This window comes from Mastigoproctus giganteus, chromosome 11, assembly GCF_048544385.1.
Source record: "Mastigoproctus giganteus isolate SK-2022 chromosome 11, ASM4854438v1, whole genome shotgun sequence".
Classification (NCBI taxonomy): Eukaryota; Metazoa; Arthropoda; class Arachnida; order Uropygi; family Thelyphonidae; genus Mastigoproctus; species Mastigoproctus giganteus.
Genome location: NC_143585.1, coordinates 32,966,191 through 32,984,468, shown reverse-complemented (window position 1 = coordinate 32,984,468; position 18,278 = coordinate 32,966,191). Strand labels below are relative to the sequence as shown.

General features: G+C 39.1%; 1 protein-coding gene across 3 annotated transcripts in view; it reads left to right on the top strand.

The window, feature by feature from the left end:
* The window catches only part of LOC150077873 (WD repeat-containing protein 91), a 217,373-nt gene that overhangs the window by 120,570 nt on the left and 78,525 nt on the right, over positions 1 to 18,278 (top strand). For all 3 annotated transcript variants that reach the window (XM_090384218.1, XM_090384217.1, XM_090384216.1), the window contains exon 13: positions 14,039 to 14,189. In XM_090384218.1, the coding sequence (XP_090240344.1) occupies positions 14,039 to 14,189 (151 nt within the window). The remainder of the gene's footprint in view (positions 1 to 14,038; positions 14,190 to 18,278) is intronic.

Here is an 18,278-nt window from a genome sequence, read left to right as displayed (position 1 = left end):
AATTTGTACAACTGTCTTTCATGTGCAACAGTATCAAAAGCTTTCTTGAAATCCAAGTATATGATATCAAAATTATTTTTGGCATTCATTTCCTTTGTGACCACATCATAGTATCCAATCAAATTGGTCAGATGAGACCTCCCTTTAACTAACCCATGTTGTCTTAACTATTACTGCAATCTTGTATAGATAATCCTGCAATGCTTCTTTAACCAGTGATTCCATTATTTTCACTGGAACACAAGTTAAACTAATTAGCATTAGCATTAGTAGAGGCATATGATGCAAGAAAGCAAGCTTATTCAGCATCAGCCAAAAAAAAAACAAAAAAAAAACAACCACTACTCCCATTTCACCCCTCAATTCGTTCGAAATACCTGTCCAGCTGAGCCTTAAATTTGTTTAGGCTATCATCAACAACAAGCGATGGAAGTCTATTCCACAAACCAACTGCCCGCTGGCTAAAGGCGAATTTCCGCACATCTATCCGACATCCGTCCTTCCTCAATTTGAATTTATGCCCTCTCAGGTGATTATTCTGAGTAAGAGGAAGAATTCCATCGGCATTGAGCATGCTCAAGCCATTCAAAGCCTTGTACACCTCTATCAGATCACCTCGGCGATGCCTAGTCTCCAGGCTCTGTAATTTGCAAAACTTAAGCCTTTCTTCGTAAGAGCAACCCTTTGTTCCATTCACTAATCTTGTTGCCCTTCTCTGTACTCGTTCCAGCAGCTCTACATCCTTCTTGAAATGAGGCCTCCAGACCTGTATACAGTACTCAAGGTGTGGCCTGACCAATGCCTTATACAAGGGAATAATCACATCCCTGTCCCTGCTAGAAAAATTCCTGTATATCATTGACAATACTCCATGAGCTACTCTTGCAGCCCGTCTGCACTGCTCAGAGAACTTCATATCTGCCTGCACAACCACCCCCAAGTCCCTTTCATTCTCTACCACTGTCAGCGTAGTATCACAGAGTTGATACGTTGATCTGGGGTTACTGTTTCCCATATGTAGTACTTTACATTTGTCAATGTTAAACTTCATTTGCCACCTCTCAGCCCATCTGCTCAACCTTTCCAGATCCTGTTGCAGCAGCATAGTATCAGTAGTGTCCTTAACAACCCTGCCAACCTTTGTATCGTCTGCAAACTTGGACATTAAGCTTGATACACCATCATCAATATCATTTATAAATACAGAAAACAACAATGGACCCAACACTGAACCCTGAGGAACTCCACTAATAACATTAGTCCACGTTGAGCAGTGTCCATTGATTACCACTCTGTCTTCTGCCACTCAACCATCCCTTTATCCATAGCAGCAATTTGCCTCGAATGCCACACTTCTCCAATTTGTGCAGCAGTCTTCCATGCGCAACAGTATCAAAAGCCTTTCTAAGATCCAAATATATAATATCAAAGTTATTCCCTGCATCCAGTTCTTTTGTGACTACATCATAGTATCCAATCAAATTGGTCAGACAAGACCTGCCCTTAACAAACCCATGCTTTGTCTGAGCTATAACTGAATTCTTGTCCAGATGATCCTGCAGTGCTTCTTTAACCAGTGCCTCCATTAATTTTCCTGGAACCGAAGTTAAACTAACAGGTCTATAATTACTTGTGTCAGCCTTTGATCCTCCTTTGTGAATTGGGGTTACATTTGCACATCTCCAGTCCATGGGTACCTCCCCTGAGTCCAAAGAAGCTCTCATAATTATGGCTAGGGGTTTGCTTACTTCCTTTGCTGCCTCCTTTAATATAACTGGATAGATCCCATCCACCCCGGGTGCCTTTTTTATGTTTATCCTCAACAATTTCTCCTCCACTTTCCTCTCAGTTATTAGAAAATCATCTAGCTCACTGCCAATGTTTACTTCACCTACGACATTCCCCTTCCTGAATAACTCCTCATGTGTGAATGTAGATGCAAAATACTCGTTTAGATTGTTAGCCACCTGAGCTGGATCCTCAACTGTTGAACCATCAACATCCAGTGGACCAATCTGATTCATCCCTTTCCTTCTTGAGTTTAAATAGGTAAAGAACTCTTTTCTGTTTTTCTTTGCATCCTTTGCCAAGGATTTCTCATAATCTGCCTTTGCCTGCCTAATCTCCTTTGTGACTTGGTTACAGACCAACTTATATCTATCATAGGCTTCCACGTCACCCATTAATTTGTATGTATCCCATGCATTTTTCTTCTCTGCCATATGTCTCATTAGTTCATCTGACAACCATTTAGGCCTGAACCTTGAACAATATTTCTTGGTTGGTATGTAAAGCCTGGTAGCTTCCAAGATTAGTTCCTTGAATGCTTCCCATTTTGAATTTGCTGTTGGTAACATCATCAGTTGGTCCCACTGTATAGAATTTAAATACTGTCTCAGACCAGCATAGTCGCCTTTACGAAAGCAAAAACCCTTCCCTTTACCTCTGATGGTAGTTACCTCCTTGAGTAAATCCCACTTCAGCACACTGTGATCACTGCCACCCAGTGGTTCATTTATCTGCAGATTCCTAATGCATGAAGAATCACTACTGATAATCAGATCAAGAGTATTACTCCCTCTAGTTGCCTCCCGAACATGCTGGTGTAGAAAACAATCATCCAATAAATCTACAAAAGCCTTGCTAGTGTGTGAGTGACCAACCCACAAATTCCAGTCAATATCTGGGAAATTAAAATCCCCCATTATAAGACTCTCTGATTTACTGGCCCATTCTATTTCCCTGTACAGTATCTTATTATACTCATCAGAGTCATTAGGCCTATAGCACACTCCTACTCTCAATTTTGATTTACCTATGCTTATGTCACACCAAACTGACTCAACACTGCACTGTCCAGCGATGTCAACTGGCTTCACTTCCTTGGATTTTATGTGTTTTTTAACTAATAGCATAACCCCTCCTCCCTTCCTATCCTGTCTATCCTTTCTGTAGACGTTGTACTCCCCAAATTCCAGTTCTGCATTCCTTATATCTGTGTGACACCACGTCTCTGATATCCCAACAATATCTGCCTTTGATGTTTTGAGTAATACCTCAAATTCATCAAATTTATTTACTAAACTCCTAGCATTAGTGTACACGCAAGTATACATGCACCTGTTTCTATTCTTAGCTACCCTAACACAACCCATGTGTTTACTTGTACCACAATGACTTCCAGCAGTCTCTGAAATATCCTGCATCTTGTTTTTCAGGCTTCTGCTCATTCCAATAGAAGCAGTGCAAGAATCTCTTTCACCTCTGCCCGTGGCTACTGTTAATCCATTAGTCTTTGTCTCCCCCCAAGCTAGCAGTTTTCCGACCCACCTAACACTGCCTCGATAGCATCAGCAAATATTCTTGCACCCTTTCTATTTAAGTGTATCCCATCCCTGTAGAAGCAATCTCTCCTGTTAACAAGTACAGTCCAGGCTGAAAAAAATTCTACCCCTTCAGCCTTGCACAATCTTTCCAGGGCCGAATTGATCGACAAGGCTCTCATCATATACTCCCTCCTATCGTGTCTGGGCAGAATTGCAGACACTTTCAAATTCAACCCTACTTCACGGCTTTTTTTCAACAGTGACCTGTACTTGTTAAGTAATTCCGCTGGTCTCCTACTCTTAATATCATTAGTGCCAACGTGTACAACTATATCACCTTTTGTGCCCTTAAAAGATGATATCTGCTCTACAACGTCATCAACCTTTGCCCCTGGCAGACATACCCTGGTCCTGTTCCACATATCCTTTTTACAAAGCATGTTCCCCGTTTCCCTGACAATTGAGTCACCAACAACTACTAGTTCCTGTTGGACCAGCGCATTCTGCCTTGGTGGTTGCCTCTGTGTTGCAAGATGACCAAGTCCAAGCTCTGGTGTTGATGTGGGCAGCTGAGAGCTTGATGGGCCCCTCAATTTATTTCCTTCGAGGGCATCCACCCTGTCCTTCAAGGTCTCATATAGGCCCATAACAACGCCGAGTTGTCGCCTAATTTCCTTGCACTCCTTGCATCGTGCACACACGAAGACATCCCCCATGGCAGTATCATGTCCCGTACCCGATTGCTCCGCAAACATCAAGCAAACAGTGCATCTTAAAAGGCCGTGATTCAGGGGGCAACCGCCCCCCTCAGTTCTCCCCTGAGTCACAGCACTCCCATTAGCTTGAGCCTTTTGCTTTGCTGCTCTGGTCAGAGTCATGATTTCGATTTAAATGTCAATAAAATTACAATTTCAGAACAAAATTAAAACCTTAAACTTGTATCTTAACACAGTTATAACGCTATATTTATTTTTCGGTATCGAGTGTTATCTACGAGTTCCCTTTATATAACTTCCGTATCAAGTATGTATTAATTATTTGTTACGTTTGTACTCTAAGTCGTTATATATATATAGTTAAAAGTACAATTTAATTGACAATGAAGTTTAACAAGATTAATAGATGTACTGATTAATTGACAATATTATATTATGCACTATACTATACAAAGCTAATGCTATCGAATTCCGGATATGCTGTATCGCGCTTCAGTAACGAGTGTTATCTACGAAATCCCTTTATATAACTTCTGTATCAAGTTATGTATTAATTATTTATTTTTACTAATTATTTATGTTCCGTAACCTAAGTGGTTATATGTATAGTTAAAATTACAATTTAATTGCCAATGAAGTTCGACAAGATTAATAGATTTTACTGATTAATTTTCACGTAGCAATGGCGGCCGTTTATGAACGGTAAACACGTGGATTTGATACCCTTTCCGATACTAAGTAATACCTACAAAATCTCTATCTAAGTTATTTTAACTTTAAGTACCGTAAATAGGAATATAAAGCTACTCTAGAAATAAGTTAATATGTCAATTTAAACTAATAAAGCAGAAAATAAATCAGAAAAAACTTCTCTATTCCAAGAGCGGCAGAAAGGCACGTCCGCACAGGAAACCCTCGACCTCAGACTACCTCAGACTCGACCTCAGAATGGGCCAATAGTTACTTGTGTCATCTTTTGAATCCCCTTTGTGAATTGGTGATACATTTGCACATCTCCAGTCCATGGGGACCTCCCCTGAGTCCAAAGAAGCTCTCATAATTATGGCTAAGAGTTTGCTTACTTCCTTTGCTGCCTCTTTTAATATAACTGGATAGATCCTGTCCTCCCCAGGTGCCTTCCTTAACTTCAACATTTTTCTCCTCCACTTTGTTCTCAGTTATTACACAATACTTAGCTCCCTGTTAGAGTTTAATAAACTTCTGGCACTCCCCTCATTGAATAACTCCTCATGTGTGAATGTAGATGCAAAATACTCATTCAGTTTATTAGCTACCTGAGCATGATGATCAATACTCAACCCATCTATGTTAAGTGGTCCAGTCTGCTACCTATGTACTGCAAACCTGAGTGTAGTACAGTTGATAAGTTACTCTGGGGTTACTTCTACCCTTCCATTTGTCAATGTTAAACTGCCATTTCTCAGCCTATCAACCCAATTTTCCAAGTTCTTGCTGCAGTAGCTCACCCTGATTACTGTCATCAGCTGCCCTGCCAACCTTTGTATCATCTGCAAACTTAGATGTTAAGCCTGATATACCTTCATCAGTGTCATTGAAAAATATTGAAATCAACAATGGACTCAGCACTGAATCCTGGGGAACTCCACTAATAACATTTGTCCATAAAGAGCAGTGTCCATTGATAACTACCCTGTCTTCTTCCACTTAACCTGGACCGGGGTTTCAGCCCTTGACCACCAAATATGGAGGATACAGAAAGGTCAGGGAACGACCACCGCATTTCCCCAGAGCAATATGGCCTTAGTTGCTAATGCTCCAAAACCAAATAACAGCAACAACTTCCACTTAACCATCCCATTATCCACAGCAGTAACTTTTCCTTAATGCCACATTACTCCAGTTTGTACAGCAGTCTTTTATGTGGAACATTATCAAAAGCCTTATTGAAATCCAAGTACAGTCAGTCCTCGCATAACGTGTTTACACTACACGAATTCGATCATACACAATTTATAAATAGGGGAATGATATCTTATATAACACGAACTGAATTCGCTTATGCACGATTCGCCTTTGTGTTTACAAGAAATGGCAGTGGAACGCAGAATCACCCCAACCAAACTCAACACGATAGGAATGAAGAGAAGATTCTGAAAATGAATTGGTTTTTTATATCAGTGAAGGGGAAACACATTTCACCATAATAACGTAAAAACCAACAATTCCAGCTATTGGTATAATTGCAAATGCAATTATATCGAATTTACTACCAGTTTATAACAGATTCCATTAGCAGAAATGCAACTGGAAATTGTTTTTATTGTTTTATGGTAGTAACCCCTAGAAATTTGCTTTAGTAAAATTTTTTTTTTTTTTTTTTATGTGAACCCCAAACACGAGAGGTATTAGAACCTATAGTACTTAGTACCGTGCTTGGGTTTGAGGTTAAGAAGACGAAAGAAGATATTTGTTGACATTGGACTTGAACTTCTGTAGATTGTAATTTTCAGGAAATACGTATGAAGGAAGGTTGTTCCAGAAAACGGCAGTTGAATGAATAAATGAGGAAGATGAAAAGTTGGTTCTGTGGGTTTGAAGTTGGCCAGTAAATGGATGTTGGCTGGTGGCGGCATGTGTTCGGACTGTTTTGAAAGAGAGAGCAGGAATTATAGAAGCCAATTCAGAAGAACAGTGCCCATGGAAGTATCTGTAGAAGAGGCATGCAGCAGAAACAGTGCGTCTATGAGAAAGCGAGTGGAGAGACTCTGTTAGAGACGAATCATTAATTAACCTAACTGCCCTCTTCTGAATGGAATCAAGAAGCCTGAGAGAGGTTTTGGGGGCACCACCCCATATGTGGGAACAATATTCCATGGCAGGGCAGATTTGCGATTTATACAGAGTGAGCAGCTGTTTGGAAGAAAAGTAACCCGAGAGCGAAAGAGGAAACCAAGTTTTTTAGATGCAGAGGAAGCAATATTTTTAATGTGCTTGTGCCAAGAGAGATTAGAAGTCAGGGTAATCCCCAAAAGAGATATATCATTTTGCCTAGAAATCGGAGTGTCACTAAAGATAAGCATAGGAGTAGAAGAATCCTTTTTGCGAGACATAAGACAAGACTGAGTTTTAGAAGGGTTGAAATCAACTAAGTTGTCTTTGTCCCACTGGAGAATTACCTGAAGATCGGCATTTAAGGAATTGGTAGCAGATTTTCTAGAAGTTGAAACTGATTGAGCAGGACAAGGTTTCTCAAAATGGAAAGTTGAATGCAATGTGCTATCATCGGCAAAACTATGGATAGGATTTCCAGTCAATGGAAGAAGGTCATTGATATACAAGAGGAAAAGAGTGGGGGAAAGAACTGAACCTTGGGGGAAACTGGCATTAGTGGAGAAGTTGAAGACAGAGAGCCATCTACCATCACCCTCAGTGAGCAATCAGAGAGAAAACTGGATAACCAATTACTAAAAACAGTTGGCAAACCATAAGATGGAAGCTTGTTTAGAAGACCTTTATGCCAAACACGATCAAAAGCCTTTTAGATGTCAAGAGCAACTACTTGTGTTTCACCAAATCTTTCCATTGAATTAGTCCATAAATGGGTAACATAAGTCAGAATATCTCCAGTGGATCGACACTGACGAAATCCATACTGGTGATCGTTGATCAGAAGGAAGGTTTCAAGGCAGTTTAAGAGTTGGTAGTTAATTGATTTCTCCATTACTTTAGAGAGAGTAGAAGTAATTGCAATGGGACGATAATTGGATGGGAGGGATTTGTCACCCTTTTTGGTAACTGGCTGGATATGAGCAAATTTCCAAGCAGAAGGACACCTTTGGAATAAGAAAGGGAAAAAAGCGGCAAAGAATAGGAGTAAGTTCAGGAGCACAGGTTTTGAGAACAAGTGGAGAAATACCATCAGGACCTGGAGCTTTCTTAGCATCAAGATCCATCAGAATTCTTCTGATATCCTTTTGACGGAAGACCACAGGAGGCATTGAATGGAGCATGTTGGGAATGGTGCGAGGTGTTTTACCAAGATCATAAATACATGAGCTGGAAGAAAAATGGGATGCTAGCAGGTCAGCTTTATCCTTGGCTGAAGTGACAACAGAACCATCTGGTTTGGACAGAGGTGGGAGCAGAGATGGGCAAAAGTTGCAGCCAATAGCTTTGGCAAGAGACCAGAATGCTCGGCTACCATTAGGGCAAGAAGCAAGTTTTCTACTCTTAGCCTGTTGAAACTCTAGTTTGGACTGATTAATAACTGCTTTACAACTGTTGCGAGCTTTGGTGTAGGCAGAAAATGAAACTGAAGAATTAGAAACAAGCCAATTACGATATGCAACATTCTTCTCTTGGACAGCCTTAGCACATTTATTGGAAAACCAAGGTTTACATAAAGGACGAGATTTTAAAGTGGAGTGTGGGATAAGGGATTCCATTTCTGCAAGAATAATTTCACTGACACAATCTGAGCAAACATTGACATCAGAACTTTTGAAACAGTAATCCGACGAAGGAAAAGAAGAAAAGAAATCTCGCAGGTCATCCCATTTTGCATTCTAGTAATGCCAAACAACACGAGGTTGGGAATAGCCATGAGATAAAGGTGCCACTGGAGAAGAGACAATCACCAAGTTGTGATCTGAAGTGCCTAAAGGATCTCTCACTTCGACCGTGTACTTAAAAGGATTGTTTGTGAGAAAAAGATCAAGCGTATTGGCTGTATGATTAGGATTGTCCGGTATTCTTGTAGGTAAATGAACAATTTGTGCTAGGTCATTAGTAATTGCAAAAGCCTCAGCATCTCGACCTGCTGGGTCATTGTGACCAGCAAACGGAAGCCAGCTGGAGTTGTGAACATTAAAATCACCAAGGAAAATTACTTCACTGTTAGGAAAGTTGGACTGGAGAAAGTCAAGTTGCAAAGAGAGGAAGTCAAAGAGCTCGAAGTGATTAGTGGATTTGGGAGAACGGTAGAGACAACTGATGAATTTGACACAATGAGGTAGAGAGATTTTAAGCCAGAGAAGATCAAAGAGATTAGATTCCAAATTGCCAAGTCTGACGGCATATCAGAACAGACATATGCACAAGTACTACCTTTGAGGTGAAAGGAATCATACAGCGAATAATTTGGGCATCTGAGATGAGCAGTAGATCAATCAACCGATAACTGAGATTCTGTCAGAAAAAGTACATGGGGTTTGGCAGACTGCAAGTGGAAATGGACATCGTTGAGATTAGAATTGAGACCACGTATATTTGTGAAATGAATTAGGAAGTCCTCGGGAGGTTTAGATCTTTTCGCAGATAAGCTTGCTCTATTAGTTTGACAATTCATGGTGTATTCAATAGTAAGAAAAAGTAGGTGGGACATGCTGTATGAAGTAATGAAATTTTTGGATATGGCGTACATGTGGTAAAAACATACCCAGATCCTTCACATAACGTGGCCTTGACAATGCTCCCCTCACACACACTACTTGGACTCCCTCCAGTCACTATCTGGCAGAGTAGAGGTAGCAAGATTATACACTAGCTGATCCGGATGCTTCCTAGAGAGTTACCAATAGGTTCAGTCCGGTGTACTAACTAGCGGCCGGTCTGCGAACACCATTTTAGAGCTGTACCCTCGAAATGTAAGGAATATTGGATCTCGCCACGACGTTCATCATAACCTCAAAAGTCATCAATCATACTGCGTGATGGAAGAGATAGGGAAGGGTTGTCCGGAACTTAGCTCTAGAGACTAAACGTGGGTTTCACCACTTCAAGCCTCCAATAAGCAAAGTGGTGGTATTTCACCGGTTGATGAGAGTCATCTACCACCTAGTACTACCTGGTAACATAGAGGGGGCGGCGTTCCTCCATGATGTGGGCGCCACACCTCGACCCCTGCTTACATTGGTTCACACCTGGGTGGTCACCCACCATGTACTTGTGCATGGAGGTTATTCCCAGGATTACTAACAGTCCCACCATCGTGAAGGTGCAAGCAGAGGATTTGGGTCACAGACCGTCCAGACTTTGCCGAAATTGGGTCCACTTGACTTGAGTGTCACCCGAATATCAGTTCCATCAGCATTTTAGACTCCCAGGTAGCAAGTACAGCTTGTCTGGCATATCTGAGAGAATGTCTGTGACAACCTCAAGTACCTTTTAGTAAAATGTGAAATGTTAATATTGTATCTCTGCCTTTACGGTGTTGTTTATTCAGTTGCTACATGCGCACAGCTTTGTTTATGTGTATCAAGCTTGCCTCCTCATTTTGTAATTGTGCTTTATTCCCTAAAAATGAATAAAATACTTAAAAGGTGTGAAAAGGAAGTGTCCTGGTGAAGACTGCAGATTCAGAGAGAAAAAGAAAAGCAATATCGATAAACAGAGGCGGACTGGGTCAAAAATTCTTACCCGGGAAAATTTATAGTGGCCTCATACTATGGTTTATGGCCAAAATCACACTGGCTCCTGGCCCACCAGGGTTTCCCCGGTAAGGCTTATGGTCAGTCCGCCTCTATCGATAGGGAAAAAATACGAAATTTTGAAACGCTTTGAGTGAAATGAAAGACCATGTGATATTGCACATGCTACAGCCCTAAATGAGGCAACCGAGGATTAGAAAGAATGCAGAGAAAATAAAAACAACTTTCATAGCAGGAACAATTCTAAGTGGCAGTGATCACAGTGTACTGATGTGGGATTTACTTAAAGATTTAATTACCATCAGAGGTAAAGGAAAGGATTTTTGCTTCCGTAAAGGTGAGTACAGTGGTCTCAGAAAGTTTTTAAATTCTGTACAGTGGGATCAACTGGCGATGTTACCAACAGCAAATTCTAAGTGGGAAGCATTCAAGGAATTAATAGTGGAAGCTACTAAAAGTTTCATACCTATTAAGAAATATTGTTCAAGGTTTAGGCCTAAATGGTTGTCAAATGAACTAATGAGACTTGTAACAGAGAAGAAAAATGCATGGGATGCATATAAATTATCAAGCGACTCAGAAGCCTATGGCAGATATAAGCTAGTCTGTAATCAGGTCACAAAGGAGGTTAGGCAGGCAAAGGCAGATTACAAGAAATCCTTGGCAAAAGATGCTAAGAAAAACAGCAAGGATTTCTTTACTTATATAAGCTCTAAAAGGAAGGGGATGAATCTGATTGGTCCACTTGACATCGATGGTTCGACTGTTGATGATCCTGCTCAGATAGCAAACAAACAATGAGTATTTTGCATCTACATTCACACGAGGAATTATTTAGGTTTGAAAATGGCAGAAGGTTATCAAATTGTAGCAGGATACTTAATGATTTTGTAATAACTGAGAGCAAATTGCAGGAGAAATTGTTGAAGTCAAACATAAGAAAAGCACCTGGGGTGGATTGGATCTATCCAGTTATATTAAAGGAGGCTGCAAAGGAACTAAGCAAACCCTTAGCCATAATTATGAGAACATCCTTGGACTCAGGGGAGGTTCCTACGGACTGGAGACGTGCAAATGTATCCCCAATTCACAAATTGGATCGAAGTGTGACACGAGTAATTACACACCAGTTAGTTTAACTTCTGTTCCGGGTAAAATAATGGAGTTACTGGTTAAAGATGCATTGCAGGATCATCTAGACAAGACTGCAGCAATAATTCAGACACAGCATGGGTTTGTTAAGGGAAAGTCTTGTCTGACAAATTTGATAGGATATTATGATGTGGTTACAAAGGAACTGGATGCAAAAAATAATTTTGATATCATATATTTGGATTTCAGGAAAGCTTTTGACACTGTTGCACATGGAAGACTATTGTACAAATTGGAGCAGAATGGTGTTAAGGGTAAGTTGCTACAATGGATAAAAGGATGGTTAAGTGGGAGAAGACAGAGGGTAGTAATCAATGGGTGCTGCTCTTTGTGGACTAATGTTATTAGTGGAGTCCCACAGGGTTCGGTGTTGGGTCCACTGTTGTTTTGTATATTTATCAGTGATATTGATGAAGGTATATCAGGCATAATGTCGAAGTTTGCAGATGATACAAAGGTTGGCAGGGTTGTTAATGACAGTAATGGCAGTGTGCTACTGCAACAGGATCTAGATAATTTGGGCAGATGGGCTAAGAAGTGGCAACTGAAGTTTAACCTTGACAAATGCAAAGTACTGCATTTGGGTAGAAGTAACCCCAGAGAAACGTACCAACTGTGTGGTACTACACTTGAGGTGGTAGAAAATGAAAAAGACTTGAGAGTAATTGTGCAGTCAGATATGAAGTTTTCTGAGCAATGTAGACAGGCTGCCAGGGCAGGTCATGGGGTTTTGTCAATGATATATAGGAATTTTGCTAGCAGCGAAAAGGAGGTGATTGTCCCTCTGTATAAGGGAATGGTCAGGCCACGCCTTGAGTACTGCGTACAAGTCTGGAGGCCTCATTTTAGGAAGGATGTAGATTTGCTTGAGTGTGTACAGAGAAGGGCAACGAGATTGGTGAGGGGAATGAAGGGATCCTCTTACCAAGAGAGGCTTAAGTTCTGCAAATTGCAGTGGCTGGAGACTAGGCACCTGCGCGGTGATCTGATTGAGGTATATAAGGCCTTGAATGGGTTGAGCATGCTGAATTCTGATGGGATCCTCCCACTTGTTCAGATTATGAACCTAAGGGGGCATAAATTCAAATTAAGAAAGGACAGATATAAAATAGATGTGCGGAAATTTGCATTTAGCCAGCAGGTGGTTAATTGCTGGAACAAACTTCCATCTGTCGTTGTGGAAGTTGATAGGTTGAATAAATTTAAGGAGGAACTGGACAGGCATTTGGAGGGAATGGTGTGAAATTTTTTTTGACTGATGCTGCATAAGCTCATACACTTGCTTTCTTGCATCACATGACACTACTACATGGGCAGGGCATGGTGGCTAGGCTTCACATGTCGACCTGTGGAATAGCAGGAACGATGACAGATGATGATGAATTTCTGATGGCATTTTTCAAAATTGCACAGTGGATGTGCGATTGCAAAATTTTGATAAAACACATATTTAGAAATACAGTACTTTATTAATTATTTAATTGATTAATAATTTATAAATTAAATAAATTAAAAATAATTATTAATTTAATTAATTAGAAGAAAATGAGCTTTAAATGGAAGCCTCTTGCATTATGGTCCTTTTATGTTCTCTTTAATTTCAGCAGTAATACCAAATTCTTTTACTACACCTTTCAGGTCCCCCTTTCTTCCCTCTGTGTGTGAATACCGTTTGTATTTATTCCTCCTTTAGCGATATTTTATGTAGCATGCTCAATACAGTATGAGCGCCTCCAAAGCTAGGTGGGCAGGAGCAGCAGTGCGTAGCACATGCTTCTTGATTAGACCGGGGTTTAAGCCCATGATCAAATACAGAGAATGCGGAAAGGTCAGGGAATGACCACCGCATATCCCCGGAGCAATATTCCTTAGTTGCTAATGCTCCTAAAAAAAAAAAAAAAAAAAAAAAAATAACATCAATACATTATTCTAGGTAATGAGTTTTGAATGCAACTGATATCCTCACATACAGTTTTTCTTTCTTTATTCATAAGCATTTTACATATAGATGGACTTTGAAAATAATGCTCTTATAATAATAACAACAGATTAAACAATAACAAATTATAATAATAAATAACTGTTAATTTCATTTTTGCATCACTTTCTCTTACACTACTTAAGATAAGAGTCCACTACTTTGTTTATGTTGAATTCTAAATGGGTATTTTAATTTCCCTTCTAATCTTATTGAATTTTGTTAGAACTAATTTCTTTCAGATGAGATTACCAAGAATTAATAATAAGGGAAGCAATCTGGGACCTGAAAATTCTTTTGTTATAGAAAATTTTTCATTGAAACAGTATCACTCTAATTGGTTTTTACTGAATATATTTCAGCTTATTTTATTCCTGGCTAGTTAAGTTTTTGCTAGAATTGTAATACTCATAGAAAATGTTTAATATTGTTTCATGAAAGTTTACCTTTTTACAGAATAATGTGCATTGCTTGCAGTCCCACAGAAACGTATTTTGCATTTTCAACTAGCACATCTTGTCGTCCACCTTCTAAATCTGAAGTTTCTTCTGTCCCTCCTCCTCAAGGGAAGTTTTTTTTGTGGGATATGCGTACCTTGCAACTACAGGTCAGTATGAGGAAAATTATTTTGTGTGGTTCTCAGCCAACACTTTTTTTATTATAAAAATTTTTAAAAATCACCATCAAACACATTTTTGATTTTGATTTTTTTTTTTTTTTTAATTAATAATCAAAAGTGGACTATGTATAAGTATAGTGCAAAAACATCAATATAAAACATAGCCAAATCTGAATTAACAAGATGTTAGCAAAACGGCATCGTTTTAAGTTATATCTCATATTGTGAATACCTTCACAACGAGTTGCCATGATATTGCACTACTTCGAATAAGTAACGCTTCACCTGAGGAGAAGACTAATGTTACTTATTCTCAGATGGATACCATCACCCAGACAGCACCGTTTCAGAGCTATTTTGTATTTGTGTGGGATAATAACTCGACTATCCAGTTGTCCCTATTAGACTTAGAAAAGGAAAAAGGTAGAGGGAAAGTAATAGTAGGAGTGGAAGAGGAAAAGAAACGGTGTAGAAGAATGAAAGGGACAGTAACTTCTTAAACTCACACCACTCAAACTCAAACTCCTCGAATAGGCAACACTTCCCCACCAGAGAAGGCTGTTGTTACCTATTCTTGGAAACTCCAGACATCATCAGGCTCCCTCTGGTGCCATTTCAGGGCTATTTGGCCCTTCTTCGGTGGGTGGGTGGGTGGGTGGGTAGGTACCTGAGTGATGCAATGATGGCAAAATAGTTATGAAGTATAACTCCACAATATGAGAGATGCCGGATGGTGTATGATGTGTTTAGACTATGAAGCGTTTAGGGCTGAAGCCTCAAGCTATGGAAAAGTTTAGACTATAGTGCAAAAGCATCAATAATACATAGCCAAATCTGAATTAACAGGATGTTAGCAAAACAGCATCGTTTTAAGTTATATCTCATATTGTGAATATCTTCACAACGAGTTGCCATGATATTGCACTACTTTGAATAAGTAACGCTTCACCTGAAGAGAAGACTAATGTTACTTATTCTCATACATAGTCTAGACTTTTCCATAGCTTGAGGCTTCAGCCCTGAAATGGTGCCGTCTGGGTGGTGGTATCCATCTAAGAATAAGTAACATTGGTCTTCTCCTCAGGTGAAGCGTTATTATTCGAAGTAGTGCAATATCATGGCAACTTATTGTGAATGTATTCACAATATGAGATATAACTTTAAAACGATGCCGTTTTGCTAACATCCTGTTAATTCAGATTTGGCTATGTATTATTGATGCTTTTGCACTATACTTATACATAATCTAAACTTTTCCATAGCTTGAGGCTTCAGCCCTAAACGCTTTAGGCAGTAAAGCATTTAGTCTAATCAAAAGTGGATATGCATACTCATTTTGTCTGAATTTAGATTTTCTTGTATTACTTTTATTGTTAAACAAAAGATTGTTAGTTAACTTGTATTGTTTTCTCTCTTCAATACCATGAATGGTCCATTCATATGTCTTAGAATACCATAGTTTCAGTAACTTTTGTGGGTTTACCTTGAGATTATTGTTGGCACTTTCTCAGAGGAAGTGATGCAAATATGAAAGCTTCAAATCTGTCTAGATTATCTCACCCCCCCCCAAACATAACAGAGACTCAAGGTATGAGTCCACTGCCTGGTTTATGTTGAAAATTTGAGTCAGTTATTCCTCACAGTTATAACTGGGTATTTTAATTTCCTTTCCAAAACAAAATATGAATAAGGTGGAGCTCAATAAATCTCTCAAATCACTGAATCTGTTTCTGCTACAAATGTCCACAAGAGAAAATCAGAGCCCCCACCTTTGCATATTTCAATATTAGCACTGCCATGCTTATCTACTTGGATTGTGGGAGAATTGATTATGATCAGAACTAAAGCTGCTTATATGCACCCTCAGTTGGTGATGCTCTGTCCCACCAGACTTCTTGATAAAACCCTGATAAACTGCTTATACAAAATGTATCAGGGTTGAGGCTAGAAGAATAAAAGCCAAATAAAATTTTCAGTACATATTAATTGCTGTTATTCTGATGCATTGCATTTGTAGCTTATAGAAAAAGGTTTCTGACACCCAGAAACACAATTTAGTTGTTGGCATTCTGCTGGATATTGAGTGCTTCAATAATAAGACTGTAAAACATCAGCCAGGTTGGTATAGTGCATTGTGGATGACTTAAGAGATAGCTGATGTAGAAACTATTTTATATAATAATTTAAACATGAAACGAACAATAACTTAACTTTCCACAGCAAAAACATCAACTGCCCAACCCTACTTGTTTACACAAAGTTGAAAACAAATTGTAACACAAATGGCGATACAATCTTTCAGGCATTTTTCATGTTTAATTCTGAATAAACATTGTTTCATTTCCAGAACTACAAGTAGGACAGTATATTTAATTAGGAAAGTAGACAGAGTAACATCTATTAACTTCAGCTAACAATTAACATACAATGGATATTTTCAGCAGAGTGTCATTTCCATTTCTACTATTAATAGTAGTGCAGGATCTGACAGAGTTATTGAGCTACTGGAAAGGAAGGAGGCCTACTGTAGGCCTCCTTCCTTTCAACACGATGCATTGCATCTGCCATTCATTTGATTTCCAGACAACTAGAACTTTTAAAGCCCTCAGTTGAGGCAGCAGTTTGCTGATCTCCATAGGAAGTAGGGTTTTTCATCCCACAAACAAGCTTTGTTGCTGTGAAAATAATAATAAAAATAATTAATTAAAATAATATATGACGGGTTTCATTTCCATTACCCTTGGAAACAGCACCAACAGCAATATTGAAGTTTTAAGCAATCTTGCCACTTATAAAAAAAAAAAAAAAGCATTGTCATGGGAGATTGAGGCTTATTTTTCGAAGGAAGTGGAATTTTTTACATCACATAATATAAAAAAGTTCCCATGGCATATGCATACTGTATTACATATCTATGTTTAGTTTATAGTCTTCTGTAATGGTATACTGGCTTAACATTTTTAACTTGATTCAGAATTATGTGGATCCACTGGAAATGACAGAGCAAAGAGCAATAGAGTTAATTATTGATTAAAGAAGCATTATTTATAGAGAGAGAGAGAGAGAGAGAGAGAGAGAGAGACTTCAGTTTTGTGTGCTCAAGCTCAGATAACTGCAGATAGACATTGAAAAGCTTGAGTTAATTAAATAATTGCATTAATTTTTTCTTTTGCGTATGGTACAAACTGGAGGACCTATACTTCCGTAAATTAATATCTATTAAGAAAGTGCATATCTATCTTAAATTTTTTTAAATATGGTCACTGAGGCTTTTCAGTGATATTCTTACAGATATAGTAGTAGTAGTAGTAATGGATGCATGTGATGCAAGAAAGCAAGTGTATGAGCTTATGTAGCATCAGCCAAAAAAAAACACCAATTTCACACATACATTCCCTCTAAAAGTTTTGTCCAGTTCCTCCTTGAATTTATTTAAGCTATCAACTTCCACAGTGGCAGACAGAAGTTTGTTCCAGCAATTAACCACCCACTGGCTAAAGGCAAATTTCCGCACATGCATTCTACAACTATCTTTCCTCAATTTGAATTTATGCCCACTCAGGTTCGTGATCTCAGCAAGCAGAAGAATTCCATCAGAATTCAGCATGCTCAACTCATTCAAGGCCTTATACACCTTAATCAGATCATCTCGCAGGTGCCTACTCTCCAGCTGCTGCAATTTGCAGAACTGCAATCTGCAATTAAGCCTTTCTTTGTAAGAGAAACCCTTCATTCCCCTTACCACAGTTGTTGTCCTTCTCTGTACATGCTCAAGCAACTCAACATCCTTCCTAAAATGAGGCCTCCAGACTTGTATGCAGTACTCAAGATGTGGCCTCACCATTGCCTTATACAAGGGGATAATCACCTATTTATCCCTGCTAGAAAAATTCTTGTATATCATTGACAAGACACCATGAGCTACTCTTGCAGGCTGTCTACACTAGTCAGAAAACTTCATATCTCCCTGCACAATTACCCCAGGTCCTTTTCACTTTCTACGTTTGTCAGTGTAGTACCACAAAGTTGATACGTTACTCTGGGGTTACTGCTTCCCATATGCAGTACTTTGCATTT